Source organism: Saccopteryx leptura, chromosome 7 (genome assembly GCF_036850995.1).
Source record: "Saccopteryx leptura isolate mSacLep1 chromosome 7, mSacLep1_pri_phased_curated, whole genome shotgun sequence".
In the NCBI taxonomy this organism is placed as follows: Eukaryota; Metazoa; Chordata; class Mammalia; order Chiroptera; family Emballonuridae; genus Saccopteryx; species Saccopteryx leptura.
The window spans coordinates 64,778,010-64,795,830 of NC_089509.1; the positions used below are offsets into that span (position 1 = coordinate 64,778,010).

The window sequence follows — 17,821 nt, forward strand, 5'->3', positions numbered from 1 at the left end:
GAAATCATACAGTGCTCGCAGTTTTATATCCTGCTTTTTTAGTTTAACATGATATTAAGCTTTTACTTGTTTTTTTCCCACAGATGTAGATTTACATTTTTTTAAAGGAGAATTATCATTATAAGTGCTGTCCACCTTTGCCTATGGCGCTCAACAGAATCTTACCATTCTCTGCGAGGATGGTCACTGGATCAGAAGGTTCAGAAGGCTGGCTGATATTTACTGCTGTCTTGGCGATTGCTCTGAATTGATACTGAGCATTCTCTTCTAAGTCCGTGGCTGTGTACTCTTCCTGGGGAATCTGGTGAGGTGTAGTATTGCACCGTACCCACTTATCACCAGGAAGTTTGCAAGCTTCTATGAAATAGCCAATAATTTTGCTGCCTCCATCATGCTTTGGACGAGCCCAGATGAGGGAAACAGTACTCTTGGAAACATCAATAACTTCAGGCTTTCCAGGAGGATCTAAAACAAAAAATGGTAGTCTCAGTGTTTATCATAATAGAAAAAGTTTTAAATATCCATATTTCACATGATCACCCAGAATGCATTTCTGAATGGAAGTAGTAATTTTCAGGGTCTCCAAGATTTAAATGTGCCTCCCACCATACTAAAAAATAATAATAATAAAAACTCACCAACGGGCATTCTTGCAGTTACATATTCTGTTGGTTTGCTGGGTGGGCTGGATCCAGCTTTGTTCAGGGCATAGATTCTGAATGAGTATTCAAGACCTTCCACGAGGCCGACGCAGGGATATTCAGTTGACCGGACAGGAGTATCATTAGCTTTCACCCAGAGCAAACTGTTTCTTTCTTTGCGTTCAATCAGGTAACCGGTAATGGGGCTCCCTCCATCACTATCTGGTCTGTCCCAAGCCACAAATATGCAGTCTTTGTTGACTTTAGTGATTCGTGCATTCTTCGGTTCACTAGGAACATCTGGAGATGAAGACAAGGGAAATCTCAGTTTCTCCCTTAAGTAACAGACTAGAAAGAAAACAAAGGGTTTTTGTTTTTTGTTTTTGTTTTTCCTGAAAGAAACATACCAAATGGGAACTTAGCCAGCATCTTTGGAGATGTGAGAGGCTCTGAAATGCCAAAACGATTTTCAGCACGGACCCGGAAGATATACTCCTGGCCTGGGATCAGTTTCCCAACTCTGCAGGAAGTTTTTGTCACTGAAGCTAAAGCTGTCACCCAATCCCCTCGGCTGACATCACACTTCTCCACTATGTAATTGGTGATGTTACTGCCTCCATCCTCCAGAGGGATGTGCCACGACAGGGAGCAAGCATCGGCGTCTATGTCAGAAATGTCAAATGGAGGCTGAGGGGGCCCAGGAGCATCTGTGTGAACCAAGAAGAAAGACATATAAGGAATATGATTCTGATCTTCCTATTTAGATGTTCATTGGTCTAACACTTAACTTACCCATGACAATAACTCTGACTTTCTGAGTGTCTATCCCAGAACTGTTCTCTGCAGTGAGGCTATAGAAACCACTGTCATTCCTAGTCACATCTTTTATGATCAGAATTGAAGAAGTCTCTGTTTTATGCACCGCCAGGTGGCTGGATGTGACAACTGCATCTTCTCCTTTTTTCCATTTACAGATTGGATGAGGCTTTCCGTACACATGGGCTTCAACTCGGAGTTTCTTTCCAGCTTTAATAATAATTTGCTCTGGCATAAGGACCTTTGGTGGCACTAAAAGGAAAATAAAAATATGTTAATTTTGTGGGGGCGTTATTTTCCTCTGGTGGGGAACTACACTAGTGTTTTTCAAATTGTGGGTCTCAGCTCATTAGTAGATTCAATTTAATGTTATCATGAAAGCTAATATTTTCTTTAAAAAATGAGATTTAATTGAATAGAAAATATGAGCCTGGCATGTCGAAGAAAGAGAGGGGTTGTTTCAAGAATAATTTTTTTAGTTATATATAAAGTCTACTGGAAAGTTCTGGCCGTTTCTATCACAACAAGTTTCTACATGTAAGCACATGCTTATTTGGCGCATGTGTGCCTCTCTATTTTTATCACTTAATGTATACATACTGATGTAGCAAATTAACTAAAACAAAGTTGATTCACGTTAGTCTTATGTGTGAAGCGATAGTGTACCCATGGCTACTGATAAAGTTCATTTACGCCACTGTAATTTTTACAAATTTCAACAAGGAAGAAATGCTACAGAAGCATGTCTGTCGCATCCACCATATTCCCCAGACTTAGCACCCTCTGACTATCACTGGTTTTTGTCCTTACAAAATTTTTTGAAGGGCAAAAAATTCAAAAATGAAGAAGATATCAAACAAGCACTGGTTCAATTTTTCACATCAAAAGATAAGACATTTTTCAAAAATGGGATATACAAATTGCCCTCACACTGGCAAAAAATCATTAATAATAATAGAAATTATATTATTTAATAAAGTTTATTGACGGTAAGAAAAATTTGTATTTTGTTTTATTCCAAAAATGGACAGAACTTTCTGGTAGACCTTATATATATATTGTATTGTAGTAAAAATGTAGGTACTGTGTCACGAGTGAAAGTTTATTTATGATGTGTTGTGAGCTCAACTGTTTCAAAGCTACTCTTCTCTACTATTATTTAAGTATTTCTGGAACTATATTCTTCAGGGAAAAATATCTACATGTGAAAGAAAAATTTTAGTAAACTTTATCACATGATAAAAATGAGACAACGAAGGCCTAGCTGGGTGGCTCATTGGATAAAGTGCTGTCCTGGTGTGCTGAGGGTGTGGGTTTTAACCCCGGTCAGGTCATGCATGAGAAGCAATCAATGAATACACAACTAAACGAAACAACGAAGTGGAATGAGTTGATGCTTTTCTCTCTTTTTCTCTCTCTCCTCCCCCACCCCCTTTCTGCTCCCTCTCTCTTAAATCGTTGGAAAAGTTTCAAAAATGAATGAGATAATGATAACTTACACAGCTGTTCTTTGGCTTCATACACTCCTTCTGCTTCTCTTGGCAAACTGACTCCAACTGCATTTCTAGCTGCTACTCTGAATTTGTATTTCTTTCCTTCCTTTAGGCCAGTAACAACAAGGCTGAGATCTTTAACCACTGAGTACTCTGTCCACTCATCTGCAGGCCGCTCCTCCTCTCTGTAACTTATGATATAGCCATCAATTTTAGCACCCCCGTCACGCAAGGGAGGTAACCAGGCCAGTGTGGCACTGTTCTTTGTCATTTCAGTAACTTCTAGTTTCTTTGGAGGATCCGGTTCACCTAGAAGAAAAACGTGATTTAGAAAACTGTTCAGGTCACCCAACCAAATCTATTTCTTAATATTCTTAAGTGTTCACTGTGCCACTTGCTTCAAAATATATGGAAAATGTTGTTGGGTATGTTGAAAGTAAATATTAGAAGATGAGTTAAGCAGCGAGTTAAATATTTATTTGTACCGTTTGGGTTTCTACAAATGAAAGCTCTTTCAGCGGGCGATCAAAATGTCACGGTGTCTTGACCTTGCTAAAAAGTAGGGGCTGGAGTTGAAAAGAGGAAGAAAGGCTATTACTCACTTAGAGGATCTGATGCAAGCACTGGTTTGGGGATGTCTGTCGGGACGCCGGGGCCATACTCGTTGACAGCAGTTACTCTGAAGAAATACTCGTTCCCAGGGACAAGGTTGGTGACTTGGAAGCTGGTTTTCTTCACTTCTGGGGTAACTGTTGACCACGTCTTTCTCTCTGCCTCACGTTTCTCCACAATATAATGTGTCACTTGGCTCCCACCATCGTTCTCAGGAGGGGCCCAGGAAATGTGGCATGATGTTTTAGTGACATCCGAAACCTTTAAGTCAGCCACAGGCCCAGGAGTATCTGTAAAGAACCACAAAATCAGATATACGTGTCTCCTTAGCCTCCTTTTAAACTAACGCATTTGTGAAGGGGAGGAAGTAGCTTCTGAGTAGCTCACCTAATACTCTGACATTCACGAACACCGCCTTTTCTCCAGCTGGGTTCACAAGTGTCAAGGAATATTTTCCTGAGTCATCACGAGTAGAATTGGGGATGACAAGGAAGGCCATAGTATCAACCATATCAACTTGTCCTTTTCTGACCACATTATCAATACCCACTTTTCGCCAAGTGACCTTAGGAGCTGGTCGCCCTCTCACTATGGCAAACAGTCGAATTGGGCATCCTGCTCTCACTGTGACCAGTTTTCTCATGCTGGCATCCAAATCAATCTCCGGAGGTTCTGCAAATGATGTGAAAGCCATTAGCTGACTTTATAGAATGTGGGGAAATCATATGAAAAGTCAAGTATGAATGAATGAAGTGATAAAATAGGGCCTCACCTAAGATTTCTTTAGGTTTAACGGCATCTTTTAATTCTGCAGGGCGCCCAATGCCAACCTGGTTTTGGGCACACACCCTGAATTCATATTCCTGGTTTTCATCCAAACTGGTAGCAGTGAATTCCATGCGAACAAGTTGTGCTGCAGCATTGCACCTTTTCCAGCCTTCATCAGGTGATGTATCTGGTTTTTTGGGTCTCATTTCCACAACGTATCCTATTATCGGTGCACCACCATCGTACACTGGTTTTCCCCATGCAAGAGTTATGGAATTTCTGGTTGTGTCAACCACTTTGAGATTGGTTGGTGGGCCAGGTGGTTCTGAAAAAAAATTATGTAAGAACAAATTTATACATGGTTAACTACTGCTAGTGATACTTTAATGCGTAATTTTATATGGTCTATTCTCAATGAAAGATAGGCTTTTCACTATCCAATTACTGAGTACTCTTTATTTTCTTTCATGAAATTAGGATCTACCCTTGTCTGTACATTTTAGGTGATTTGGTAAAAAATCTACTTCTAAAAATATTGGATAAAATAAAGTTTTGATGTTACAGATTTAATTTATTTGTCTAACAACTCTGTACTTGAGATTAAGGGTTGGCATAATATCAGAAAAAGCAAGAGTATCCTACCTATGGGGTCTTTTGCCACGACTGGTCTTGATGGCAAGGATGGTTCTCCAATTCCAATTTCATTTTCTGCCTTGACACGGAACTGATATTCATGTCCTGGGAAGAGATTCTGTACTTTCAAGCGTCTCTCAGGGATTGCACTCTTGTTAACAGGGACCCATCGTGTAGACAGTCTTTCCTTTTTCTCCAAAAAGTATCCTGTGATGGACTTTCCACCATCATATTCAGGTGGTTTCCAAACCACAGTCATTTCTTCTTTGCTTACTTTAGTGATATCTGGGGGGTCAGGGCGACCAGGTCTATCAAATTTGGTTTTTGCAATGACTGGCTTACTTTCTGTTGGAGGCCCTGTGCCTATTTTATTTTCTGCACGGACTCTGAAAATATACTCATTTCCTTCTATGAGACGTGTTACTGTAGCACTGGGTGTTAACACATTAGCAGAATAGGTAGACCAAACCATTCGCTTGCTCTCACATTTTTCTAGAATATAATTTTGGATTTCACAGCCACCATCATCCTCTGGTGGATCCCAGCGAATAGTACACCTATCACTGGACACATCAGAAATTTTCAGATTTCTTACAGGACCGGGCTTATCTAAAACATTGACAGTGGCATAGGCCACAAAACTGCCAGCTGTGTTGGTTGCTGTGATGACGTATTTACCACCGTCACTTCGCTTTGCTTTAGTAAGAGAAAATTTAGATGTCTCAAAACTGGTGTCAATCTTGACCCGTGGGGATCTTGTTAAGTCTGTAGCATCTTTGTCCTTGGTCCATGAAACTTCTGGGAATGGCTTGCCTCTAACACCTGCCTCAAGTCTAATGGTGTCCCCTGCTTTAACAGTTAGCACACCACTCAATTTCAGATCAAGGACTGGTTTCTGCAAATCTTCTTTCACAACAACTTCTTCTGTCTTCACCCAGTCACTTTCCCCACCTTCATTCTTCGTTTGGACTCTGAACTCATAAATCTGGTTTTCAACACATCTGTCAACCATGTAGTGAGTTTCTTTAATGCTTCCTTTGTGTACTCTTTCCCAGTCAGCAGAACCCTTCAGCCTCCTCTCAACATGATATGACAGGTTTGGACTGCCACCATCATAATCAGGCCGTCGCCACTTTAGATAGACAAAGGTCTTTCCTTTATCTGCAATATGAAGGTTTTCAGGCTCACCTGGTCTATCAATTGGGTTAATAGCCAGAATTGGAGTTTTTGTTTCAATGGTTGGCCCAACACCTACTTTATTCTCTGCGCAAACTCGAAAATAGTATTCATTGTTGGCTAATAGGTTGGCTTTGATTAGTCGCTTAGTGACATCGGAAGCAACAATTGACCAGCCTTTCTGGTTTGGCTTGCGATATTCCACTATGAAATTTGTTATCTCTGTGCCACCATTATCTAGTGGGTTTTCCCAAGAAATTGTGCAGTTCTCTTTGTTTACATTGCTAACCCTTAAATTCTGGCAAGGCCCAGGTCTGTCAAGGACATTAACAATAGCGGAACCTTGGGCATGTCCACTGCTGTTCTTAGCCGAAATGATGTACTTGCCATGATCAGCTCTAACAGCTTCTTTAATCTGTAACTCCACACGAGGTAGATCATGAGTTATGTCAATACGCTTTTCTTGGACCAACACTTTGCCTTCTTTGGACCAAGTTATGTCTGGTTCAGGTCTGCCTTTGACTCGAGCAAGAATACGTATTGTTTGGCCCACTCTAACGGTAATAACATCACGGCAAGTAACATCAAGTTCCACTTCTGGAGGATGAAGGATGTCTTTTGCAATCACAGATTCTGCTAGTTCTCTTGGCTCTCCTTCTCCCACAATATTGGCTGCCTTTATACGAAATCTGTACTCATTTCCTTCAATTAGCCCAGGTACCCTATAGGCACATTGCCTGATGAGTTCATCTTTATTAATCCTGTTCCACTGGGTTGTACCAGCTTTCTGACATTCCACTACATAGCCTAGAATGGGGCTACCACCATCACTGAGAGGCTTTGTCCACACCAAGTCAGCTGATTCTTTGCTCTTGTCTTTCAGTTTTGGATTAATAGGTGGTCCAGGTGGTTTGATGGGCCGGCAAGCTTTTATTGGGTCAGAACTTGGGGATGGATTGCTTAGTCCTGCAAGATTTTCAGCAAAAACCCTGAACTCATATGTATTTCCATCATAAAGTCCCGTCACTCTAAACCTCAGGTCCGCTATTGGTGTTTTGTTGACCCTCACCCATTTGCCTGTTATTTCTCGACGTTCCACATAGTAACCAATTATTGGACTGCCACCATCAGATTTTGGTAGAGTCCAGGACACTGTTGCAGCATTTTCAGTAATGTCAGTAACCACTGGTTTACCAGGAGGTGATGGAGGATTAAATTTATGCTTAGCAATAGTAGGTATGGAGTCAAGGGGAGGACCAACACCCATCTTATTCTCTGCACTAACTCGGAAAACATATTCGCAGCCCTTATGCAGATGTGGGACTTTCAGCTTTGTCTTACTGCCTCCTGAAGAGACAACACCCCATGTTTCTTTTCTTGTATCTTTTTTCTCAACAATATAATTTATCACAGGGCTTCCTCCATCATCCTTAGGTGGCTGCCATGCGATAGTCATATATTCAGGGGTAATATCCAGAATATCAATAGGCCCTGTTGGTGGACCAGGAACATCAAGGACAGTAAGATGTACAGCTACTGTTTTGCTGCCCGCTGCATTGGAAACTGTGATTTGGTATTCCCCAGTGTCTTTTCTTAAGCAGTTCTTAATGGTAAGTACTGATGAGAAGCTGTCAGTTTCAACTGTGAAATGTTCATCTGTTGTAATCTCACTCCCATCGGTTGTCCACTTTGCGGTAGGAACGGGTACACCTTTTATAATGGCCGGAAATCTGACTGTAGTTCCAGCTTTTACCACAAGACCCTCGATTAATTTTACATCCAGCTCTACAGATGGCGGCACTAAAAAGTAAACATAAGGAAATTAGATTTTTTTTTTTATAATATGAGTTTTAAAAAGAAACAAAATAATGCCAATCCAAAAATCACCTAGTTTTTCTTGACATTCTATTGGAATAGTTGTGTCAGGGAGACTAAGACCCACAATATTTTCAGCTTTTACACGGAATCTATAGATCTTTCCTTGTTGTAGTCCAGTAACAACACATGCTAAGTCTGTCACAGTCTTGAACTTAATCCAGTCTTGGGTTCCTTCCTCTTGATATTCCACCAAATATCCAGTGATTGGAGAACCACCATCACGATCTGGCTTATTCCAAACAAGGGATACTTCAGTCTTGTCAACATCTACATGATGTAGGTCCTTGGGTGGTCCTGGGGGATCTTTTCAAAAGAAGAACTTAGGATGAATAAATGGTATTCTCAAAAACAGTCAAACAATACTTTTGTATTTTGAGAAAGCAACTTACGTAGAGGATCCAGAGCCTTGATGGGTTTAGGTGTTTCAACAAAAGGACCACGGCCATACTGGTTCTCAGCAGCTACTCGGAAGAGATACTGATAGCCTTCATTAAGATGTTTAGCCCAGTGACTCTTTTTCTTTGATGTAGTTGAGACAGGTGACCACTGGGCACTGGCAACATCTCTCCTCTCAACCACATAATTTGTAACAACAGAACCACCATCATCCAGCGGTTCCTTCCAGGTAAGATAGCAAGAATCTTTCCTAATTTCACTGACTTCCAGATCTCGAGGCGGCCCAGGCTTATCTGAAAAGTGTTAAAAATGTAGTTATATGTGACTTAATCCAGATAAGAACTCAAAATGTATCACAATTTACTTTTAATTTGTTATGACATCAAAAACACTGGAAGTATTAACATTCTTACCTAATACGACTACTTTTACTGAGACAGTTTTTGAACCGGCTGGATTCTCCACTGTTAAGGAATAAATTCCACCATCTTCATGGGCAGCATTACGAATTTCAAGCTTGCTACCAACTGGAGTAACATCAATTCTTGCTTTAGTTGGAGCCTCTCTGTCCTCTTTTTTCCAAGTTACTTTTGGGAATGGCACTCCTTTGATGATGGCACTAAGTCTTAGAGTATCACCAACCTTTATGTGTTGTTCTCTTGCCATGTTGGCATCAAGAATCAACTCAGGGGGTTCTAGAATAAAGAAAACAATACTTTTAGGATTGACTTGCTACTGTATTTAACAAATAAACATGTACAATGTGACACCTATTTTCCTTGAAAATGCAGCTGAGAGCATTTTACTCACCAAGTCTGTCTTTTACCAGTACAGGTTCAGGAACATGAGCTGGGTCCGATTCACCAGCTTCATTGACTGCTAGCACTCTGAACTTATAGGACTGACCATCCCGAAGACCAGTGACTTTATATTTAGTTTCAGGACATGATTCAGGAGTATGATTGGCTCTTCTCCATTCTTCATCTCCAACTTTCTGGTACTCAACAATATAACCCAGAATTTTGCTCCCACCATCATGACGTGGTGGCTGCCATGTTAGGTCAACTGAATTACATGTTGTATCTATTGCTTCAGGATTAACAGGTGGACTTGGTTTAGCTACATAATAAAAGGAAAAAGTTAAAAAGTGTTAGAATATACCTGAAAACAAAATTGGATAATTTGAGAACTGAATGAATATTTTAATATGATACCAATTGGATCTTTAGCAAAGATTGGTTTGGACGGTGGGCTTGGATCTCCAATACCAATTTCATTTTCTGCAGACACCCGGAATTCATATTGACACCCTTCCAGAAGATCAGGAACCTTAAATTTAGTGTATGGGTGGATCGGCTCTTTGGTAACTCTAACCCATCGTTTAGACATAGTTTCTCTCTTTTCTAGAATGTAGTTCGTTATGGGCTTTCCTCCGTCATTTGGCTTGTTCCAGGTTACTAATGCAGAGTCTTTGGTAACTTCTGTAACAACTGGCTGTTCAGGTGCGTCAGGAACCCCTATAACAAACAGTAGCAGGATGCGTTAGAAATTTAGTGTTCTTTCTGTTAACAACATCAAATATTGAATCACAGAAATGAAATGTAATGCATACTAAAACGATCTTTGGCTTTCATTGAATCAGACACCAATGGATCACTTATTCCATACAGATTTTCAGCATTTATCCGGAAAATATAGTCTTTTCCTTCAAGCAGTTTAGAAACTTTGAATGTTGTTTTAGCACATGCAGATGTCACAGGCATCCAAACATCCTTGCCAACTTCCTTCTTCTCAATAACATAATTGGTAATTTCACTGCCTCCGTCATCTAAAGGTGGCTTCCAAGAGATAACCATGTACTCTTTGGTTACCTCGTCAAATTTAACCGGTCCTACTGGTGGTCCAGGACGGTCTGCAGCGAAAAAAAAAAAAAAATCACGGCACAAAAACGCTATTTCCATTTCTGTTTTGGAAATAACACAATATCTATTCTTCTTTCTAAATAATACTTACCAACAACATTAACTTGACAGAAACCTTTCCTAGAGCCTGTACTATTTTCCACAACCACACAGTATTTGCCAGAGTCTGAACGTTTGGCCTTGATCTTCTCTAGAGCAAGTGTTGTCGGAGTGGTCTTTATATGAGTGCGATCATCCTCCAGCACATCAGCTTCATCTTTGAACCACGAAACCTTAGGCTTTGGTTTGCCTGAATAACGGCCGGTGAGGGCAAAAGCTTCACCAACTCGAATTGTGATCTTATCTCTGAAGTCAAGGTCAAGTGACGGCGGAGCTAAAATTTATAATGATAAAGGCAGGTCAGTTTTACTGATGTTTTATGGTAAATCTATACATGTACAAGTTTTCAAAGCATAAACTGAGTTGGACACATACCCAGTTCATCCTTGCAAGTGATTGGCTTGGTGCAAAATGATGGCTTGCCTTGTCCAACAATATTGACGGCACTGACACGGTACTCATAGGTATCCCCTTCTTTTAAGCCTTTAACAGTGTATTTTCGGCTAAGTAAGTTGTCCTGTGTAACTTTGTGGAACTTCTCAGTTCCAATGAGACGACTTTCTAGGACATAATTAATAATTTCTGATCCACCATCATACTTTGGAGGGTTCCAAGTCAGAGTAACAGAATCTTTAGTAACTTCTTTGACTTCCAGGTCTTCAGGACGCTCTGGTACAGCTGCAAGTGTAAGCATGGAATTACGGTGAAAAAAAATGTCATGTTAAGAATATAGTAAAATGTAGTAAGTAATTCTTTCTCAGGGTTCCATTTCAACATTCAACTATCTGCTTTGAAAAGTAACAAAAGAAGTCTCATCATAGGATCATTAGAGCTAAAAAGGACCTAATAAAAGCTAATTTCCTCTGACAGATGAGGAAATAGAGGTTCACTGAGGCTGAATAATTTAGGAAAGTTCTCCAGACTTCATAGTATTAGAGTTAGGAAACATTTCATATTTATGCTGTTAAATGGGAATTAAAAAAATAATCAATGTAGTATATATGGCAGGATTTGAAGATTCAGATATGTTCCCATAATCTTTTTTTACAAACACATTCAAATACTACCAACATCAGATATTGAGTGTTTGCCTAATGGATGCTTATCAAATGAACAAAATGTTTGGCATTTATAGACATACTTTCTCACCCTAGTTTTTTAAATTAATTGAGTGAAGAAGTGATTAAGAATGAAATTGTTTTAACTTGTACTCACTTATCGGATCTCTGATGACAATTTCACTTGTTGTTTCAACAAATGGGCCTATGCCAATACTATTTTCAGCCGCAATTCGGAAAAAGTAGGCTTTTCCTTGAATGAGACCCTGGACAGTAGCATTTTGTCGGGTAACTGTATATGTCACTGGGGTCCATGCCCTGCGGTCAGCTTCCCGTTTTTGAATGACATAATTGGTGATTGGAGAACCTCCATCATCTTGTGGAGAAAACCACGTCAGTTTGCAGGAGTCATTGGTCAGGTTGTCGGACAGGAATGGTGTTCCAACAGGACCTGGCACATCTGAAAATCAGAGGAAAAGATTTCTAGGTCTTTCTTCAATGAACTATAGGGCTCAATATTTGTTATCCTCTGTTTTTAAAAGGGACAAAAATGTTGTTATGAAAAAAATAAGATTTTGTGTTTATTGAGTTGGTTTTCCTCCCCTTGGTATCTATTTTCACCCATATATTTAGATAAAGTAGATTTGCAACTGTTACGGGTTCTACTGTTTCAGTAGAAGCTGAAGGAAGAGGAATTGTTTTCTTTCTGTTAGTAATTTGTGAGTTGAGTAGGACAGGAGGGAGCTGCTGGGAAGAGAATTCGAGGGAGATCAAAGGGAGTAAGGAGTGACAGCATGGCTATGTTTTTGTATCCAATTTACTCTTCAAAGGGAAAAGGTTATTTCTGGGTCATCAGTGAATCAATGAGGCACAAGAGGTCCCAAGTCTCAGAAAGACCTTTAAGAGAGAAATTTAACCTAGAAGTATACCAGCTGTCAAATTAAAAATAATAGCCATTGGCCAAAGGGGTGTTTAGTAGCTTGAAACTAATCTAAAATCTTGTAGAGATACTGCTCACTGAGATATTTTTCCTTATGCCATTTTCACTAATGAAACCAAAACATGTTTTCATAGCATTAATTATATTCAATGAGAACCAATTATTTTCACATACAAACTGGCTGTGGAATGTGGTTGCACCTAGAGACATGCTGAGAGAGAGATCTGATTGGCAGGGGCGGGGGGCTTCACTTTCTGAGCAATTCACTGGAATAAAGCAGCCAGTGGAGGCATAGAAAAACTCTGTGGAGTTCAACTCTATATTCAGTGTATGCAATATTGATTACAGAATATGATGCTTCTCTTCAAATAGAATACAGAAACCCTTCAAAGGGATTTTTGCAGTATTATGATAATTAGCAAATTAAGATACAATCCCATGATGTGCAAATGGTCAATCTTAGTATAAACATTCATGTACATTTGCAGGGAAGTTACTTTTATGAAAACTGCATAATAGCATTGTAAATGCTATGGTGGCAAAGTCAACATACAAAATTATATGGTCAGAGTACAACCATATAAAATGTGCCCAAGGATAAAGAAGCAAGGAGAAAATTAAAAAAAATGCTAATAGTGGTCAACGAGATTGGATGTGGTTTTTCTTATTTTTGAAAATATTTGTAACAGTTTTATTTCTATTATAGCTTTGTTGTAGATGAAATAAGAATGTTATTTTTAAGTTGCACAGGCAGATTGAAAGTATTTACCTAATACATCAACGATAATTGTCTTCTTCCTTTCTCCCCCTTCATTTTTGGCAAGTAGAGAATAGACACCTTGGTGGCTCCTCTGGCAATTCTTGATGACCATGGAAGAGCTAATGGCTGTGGTCTCAATGGTGGCTTCTGGAGGTAATGCTCTTTCATTCATGTTCCAGGTGACAGTTGGAGGAGGCTTTCCAGACACATAGGCAATGATCCGGATCACCCCTCCAGCATGGACCACAATTCTGTCTCGGACGCTGGCATCTAGCTGAAGATCAGGTGACACTGGAAAACAATTGAAAATTCCAAATGTGATTTTCATTTCTAACCCAAAACATAATTCTATGTAAAAGTAACAGAAGTATTAATTACCAATTCTGTCCTTCATTTCAATGGCATCCGTGACTTCTCCAGGTTCCCCAATGCCAGCAATGTTGACTGCTCTAACTCTAAATTTATAGAATGCTCCTTCTTTTAATCCTGTCACAACAAGTTTTGTTCCTCTCACTTCTTTATCTTTAGCCTAAGGAAGAGTCAAAAGTGTTTTACAATTAGAATAGTTCTTGGTAGCTATTTGTTTTAATAACTTTTTAAAGTATAACCAATGACATATTTAACTGTCTTTGGGAAAAGACTGTTGCCAGTATAGGTATAGAGGTAAAATCTTATAGGTAAAAACTGAATAGAATATTTTGCCAGAAATTATGTTTTAAAATCATTGTCAAAGGATTAAAAAAAAATTGTAAAGTTCATTTATTTAACTTTTTTAGGATTTATAACCAAAGATAAGTTAACAATAATATGATAACTTTTCATTAGATTTTTGACATAACAGAAGTCTGGATTATCAGTTATAATTATGTTATTTTTCTAATTTCTTAATCTAAAAAATACAGATAGAAGTTAAGGGTCTGAGAAGAACTACTACATTTTTAGTTTATTCATAGTACATTTTTATAATGCCAAGTTTTAGTTACCTTTTCCCATTCTTCTTTTCCTTCTTCTTTATATTCAACAATGTATCCAGTTACTTTGGATCCACCATCTTTTAGTGGAGGAGACCACTCCAAATCAGCAGATGATTTAGTCCAGTCTGTGACTTGGGGAAATGGAGGACCCGGAGGGGCTAGAAAGAACCAGTATACATTAATATGACTTTTCCATGACACTTTGGAGGAAAGAAAAAAAAGAAATGATTTTAAGGCTTACCAATTGGATCTCTAGCAGTCACTGGGTCTGATGGCAGACTTGCTGGACCCACACCAGCAGCATTGATTGCGTATACACGGAACTGATAATCAGAGCCTTCAATAAGACCAGTCACTTTATAAGAAACACCCAAAGTCATGGCTTTGATAGGATCTCGGTTAACTCTCTTCCATCTCTTTGAAGTGGTGTCTTTCATTTCTAGCCAGTATCCTGTCACAGGAGAACCTCCATCATATTCTGGCTCTTCCCAGTTGACAGTCATGGAGTTACGAGTCACACTGCTGACTGTTGGTTTATCTGGTGCTCCAGGGACAGCTGTGTAAAAGAATCACATTGATTCATAAGAAATTATGAAAAATACCAATACAAATGACTTTGTATGTAAACCATGTTCTACTTACAGAAGCGGTTTCTTGCCGTTTCAGGTTCACTGTCAAGAGGCTCCCCAATGCCGTATTTGTTCTGCGCCATGATTCGGAATACATACTCATGGCCTTCTAGCAATTTGGGAACTGTGTATGTGCACTCCTTGGGTTCATTGGAGACGTGTACCCATGTTTTCCTATTAGCTTCTCTTTTCTCAATTACATAGTTAGTAATCTTAGACCCACCGTCATCTTTAGGTGGAAGCCAAGATAATGTCATTTGGTCTGCTGAAACAGATTCAAACTTTATTGGTCCCACTGGAGGGCCAGGACGACCTAAAACGGTATAAAAAGGGAAAACTTTATTAGTAAAATGATTTTAAAGCCAAAGATTATATTTGTGAACAGAAAAACATGTAGTTTTCATAAAGCCATGCAATTTTTACCAAGGACATTCAGTCTCATCTCCTTTGAGGCTGTTCCCAGATTATTCACAGCTGTGATGGTATACAAGGCAGTGTCACTTCTGCGCGACTGGGGAATAACTAAGGTGCAAGTGTCATCCACCACCAGTTTGTTGACATGGGTGTCATAGATGACAGGTTCTTTATTATCAGGCTTCAGCGGAGGAGCTTTAAACCACGTCAGTGTTGGGAACGGCACACCTTTAATTTTGGCCACAATGCTAACATCAGTTCCTTCTTCAACCTCCATGAATTCTTTCAGAATAATTGATGGTGGACCTAGATTATTAAAAACAAAAAGTTGTCATTAGGAACATAAAACACTGAAGGATAAAAACAGAATTCACAGTGATTAGAAAGCTATCTGGATCTACAATAAGCAGGCTTTGTAAGCCAGCTCAATAGAAAGAACAGACCTGTCTTGAACTAATGTACGCCAGTTTGGGGAGCAGGTACACGTGGTCATCATCCTTTATCTACATGTGGCTCTGTACAGCTATTGCTTCTCACTTACTGGGGATTATTATGCATATAGGTATTGAAAAAGGGCAGAGAGAAGTGAAAACTGTAGTAGCTTAGGCATGGGAGTTCTTTCATGATATTCCCTTCAGTATTTATGCAGTTATGAGGGACCTACTGTGTTAATTCTGAGATGAAGTCCCTTTGAAGAAATGTAACTGTTAGTAGAGGCAGTGCAAATTTCCATTTTCCATAAATTTAGTATAAGAATGTGCAAATAGGGTTGTGACTATAGCCCTCCTAAATTTAGAAGAGAGAATTGAACAAATACACAGCAGTAGTGATGTTAACAATAATTAGAGGAAGAATTATTATCATATGGATGCGTATATTTTATCTATTAAAATGGATATGGTTTTTTGTCAGAGAAAAGGAAACTAGATTGTGAAGATAAATGGGTCTCAGCAGTTGCTGAACAAATAAATGACTGCTTTCTTCGCCTTTGGAGGAGCATACAGAGGAAGTGCTCTAGTTTCTGATAAGTAAAACAGCATGCGTGGAGAAAAATTTTCTTAAGGAAATGCCACACATCATCTTATTTAAGTAAGGAAAAGGTCATGCGTAAGGAAATACAATAATTCTTCGGAAGTTGAAGGAATGGGTGATTGAATAATGTGCCCACATCCACACTCAACCCATTGTAGCTTCCCAATGTATAAACATGTCTCTTTTTATTTTGGACTATTATTAAACATCTAAAAGACATTCACAGAAAAAGGTGTTCTCTATGAACATGTTGGTGCTTACATGTCTGGTCTTTGATGATCACAGGGCCAACAGTGGTTGAAGGTTTGCTGACGCCTGCAGCATTGACAGCTTTGACTCTAAATTCATATTCTCCACCCTCTGTGAGGTCTTCAACAGTAAATTCCAGCTCTTCCACATCACGCCTATTGCACTGTCTCCATGCTTCTTTCTTTGTCCCAGTAGGGTCCCAGGCAAGGCACTCAACAATATAGTGGGTGACAGGGGAGCCTCCATCATTCTTTGGGGGTTTCCATGACAGATGTACTGTGCTCTTTGTTATGAGGCCAATCTTGAGTTTAATTGGAGGGTCAGGAGGATCTTTAAAAATAGTTAAAGGAAGTAGTAGTAAGTATTGTTTCATAACTATACTTTTTTTCAAGTTTGAGATGTTATTTTAATCATGGATTTAAAAACTTACATATCGGATCTCTGGCAGTGGTCCTCTGAATGGTTTCCACAGGCGCACCAATACCAAAGCGGTTTTCTGCACGTACGCGGAAGAAGTACTGCTGTTCAGAGATGAGATCAGGAACTACAAATGAGGTGCTGCCACAGTTTGGATTGACTTTAGTCCAGGCTTTTCCATCCACAGTCTTCTTCTCAATAACATAGCCTTTGATCCTGTCTCCCCCATCATCATCTGGAATCTTCCATGAAAGTCTGCAACTACCCCTTGTAACATCACTGACTTTCAGATCTTTGGGTGGCCCTGGTACATCTGTTGGATTCATATCACAATATAAGCAATGTTGCTTTAAAAAAATAATTTGTTTTTATTCCATAGTAACTTTTAAAGTCTTCCTTACCCATGACTTTAACTCTGCAGCTTGCAGTCTTTTGTCCTGCTTTGTTCTTGGCTGTGATGCTGTATTTGCCTGAATGAGATCGTATACACTCCGGAATAATAATTATTGATGAGTTTTCAGCAGTCTCCAGCTGTAAAAAACAAACAAACAACCCCCCCAAAACATAGTAGTTATACATTAAATGAAATAATAGCAGTATTGAAATTAACTAGATTCTGAATCTTTTCAACTTTATTATTACCTGTGCATCTTCAGGTATATCATGAACTCCATCCTGTTAGAAAAGAAGATCGTCAGTTGTAATATAAATATTCCTAGTGTGATTCAAAGGGAGACACAGAAAATTACAACTTTTTTTTTTACCTTCATTGCCTTCTTTGCCTTTCCATCAAATTCCCAAGATGATTTTGGTGTTGGGCGTCCCTTGATGACAGCAGGAATTTTAATCTGTGAGCCAGCTTTACAAACCAGACAGTCCTGTGCTCCAATGTCAATGTAAACTTCTGGTACCTC

At 39.3% G+C, this 17,821-nt stretch overlaps 1 protein-coding gene across 1 annotated transcript in view; it reads right to left on the reverse strand.

Annotated features, from left to right (window-relative positions):
- The window catches only part of TTN (titin), a 284,284-nt gene that overhangs the window by 58,060 nt on the left and 208,403 nt on the right, over window positions 1-17,821 (reverse strand). The window contains exons 234-262 of the mRNA XM_066346291.1: window positions 17,672-17,820; window positions 17,550-17,582; window positions 17,309-17,438; window positions 16,921-17,220; window positions 16,503-16,820; window positions 15,219-15,515; window positions 14,809-15,108; window positions 14,408-14,722; window positions 14,176-14,324; window positions 13,571-13,721; window positions 13,202-13,483; window positions 11,650-11,952; window positions 10,810-11,112; window positions 10,427-10,708; window positions 10,026-10,325; window positions 9,628-9,930; window positions 9,224-9,532; window positions 8,827-9,108; window positions 8,407-8,706; window positions 8,027-8,320; window positions 4,973-7,939; window positions 4,335-4,655; window positions 3,950-4,234; window positions 3,553-3,852; window positions 2,957-3,259; window positions 1,434-1,709; window positions 1,049-1,348; window positions 639-941; window positions 166-465 (exon numbers count right to left, since the gene is read on the reverse strand). Of these exons, the coding sequence (XP_066202388.1) occupies window positions 166-465; window positions 639-941; window positions 1,049-1,348; window positions 1,434-1,709; window positions 2,957-3,259; window positions 3,553-3,852; window positions 3,950-4,234; window positions 4,335-4,655; window positions 4,973-7,939; window positions 8,027-8,320; window positions 8,407-8,706; window positions 8,827-9,108; window positions 9,224-9,532; window positions 9,628-9,930; window positions 10,026-10,325; window positions 10,427-10,708; window positions 10,810-11,112; window positions 11,650-11,952; window positions 13,202-13,483; window positions 13,571-13,721; window positions 14,176-14,324; window positions 14,408-14,722; window positions 14,809-15,108; window positions 15,219-15,515; window positions 16,503-16,820; window positions 16,921-17,220; window positions 17,309-17,438; window positions 17,550-17,582; window positions 17,672-17,820 (10,455 nt within the window). The remainder of the gene's footprint in view (window positions 1-165; window positions 466-638; window positions 942-1,048; window positions 1,349-1,433; window positions 1,710-2,956; window positions 3,260-3,552; window positions 3,853-3,949; window positions 4,235-4,334; window positions 4,656-4,972; window positions 7,940-8,026; window positions 8,321-8,406; window positions 8,707-8,826; window positions 9,109-9,223; window positions 9,533-9,627; window positions 9,931-10,025; window positions 10,326-10,426; window positions 10,709-10,809; window positions 11,113-11,649; window positions 11,953-13,201; window positions 13,484-13,570; window positions 13,722-14,175; window positions 14,325-14,407; window positions 14,723-14,808; window positions 15,109-15,218; window positions 15,516-16,502; window positions 16,821-16,920; window positions 17,221-17,308; window positions 17,439-17,549; window positions 17,583-17,671; window position 17,821) is intronic.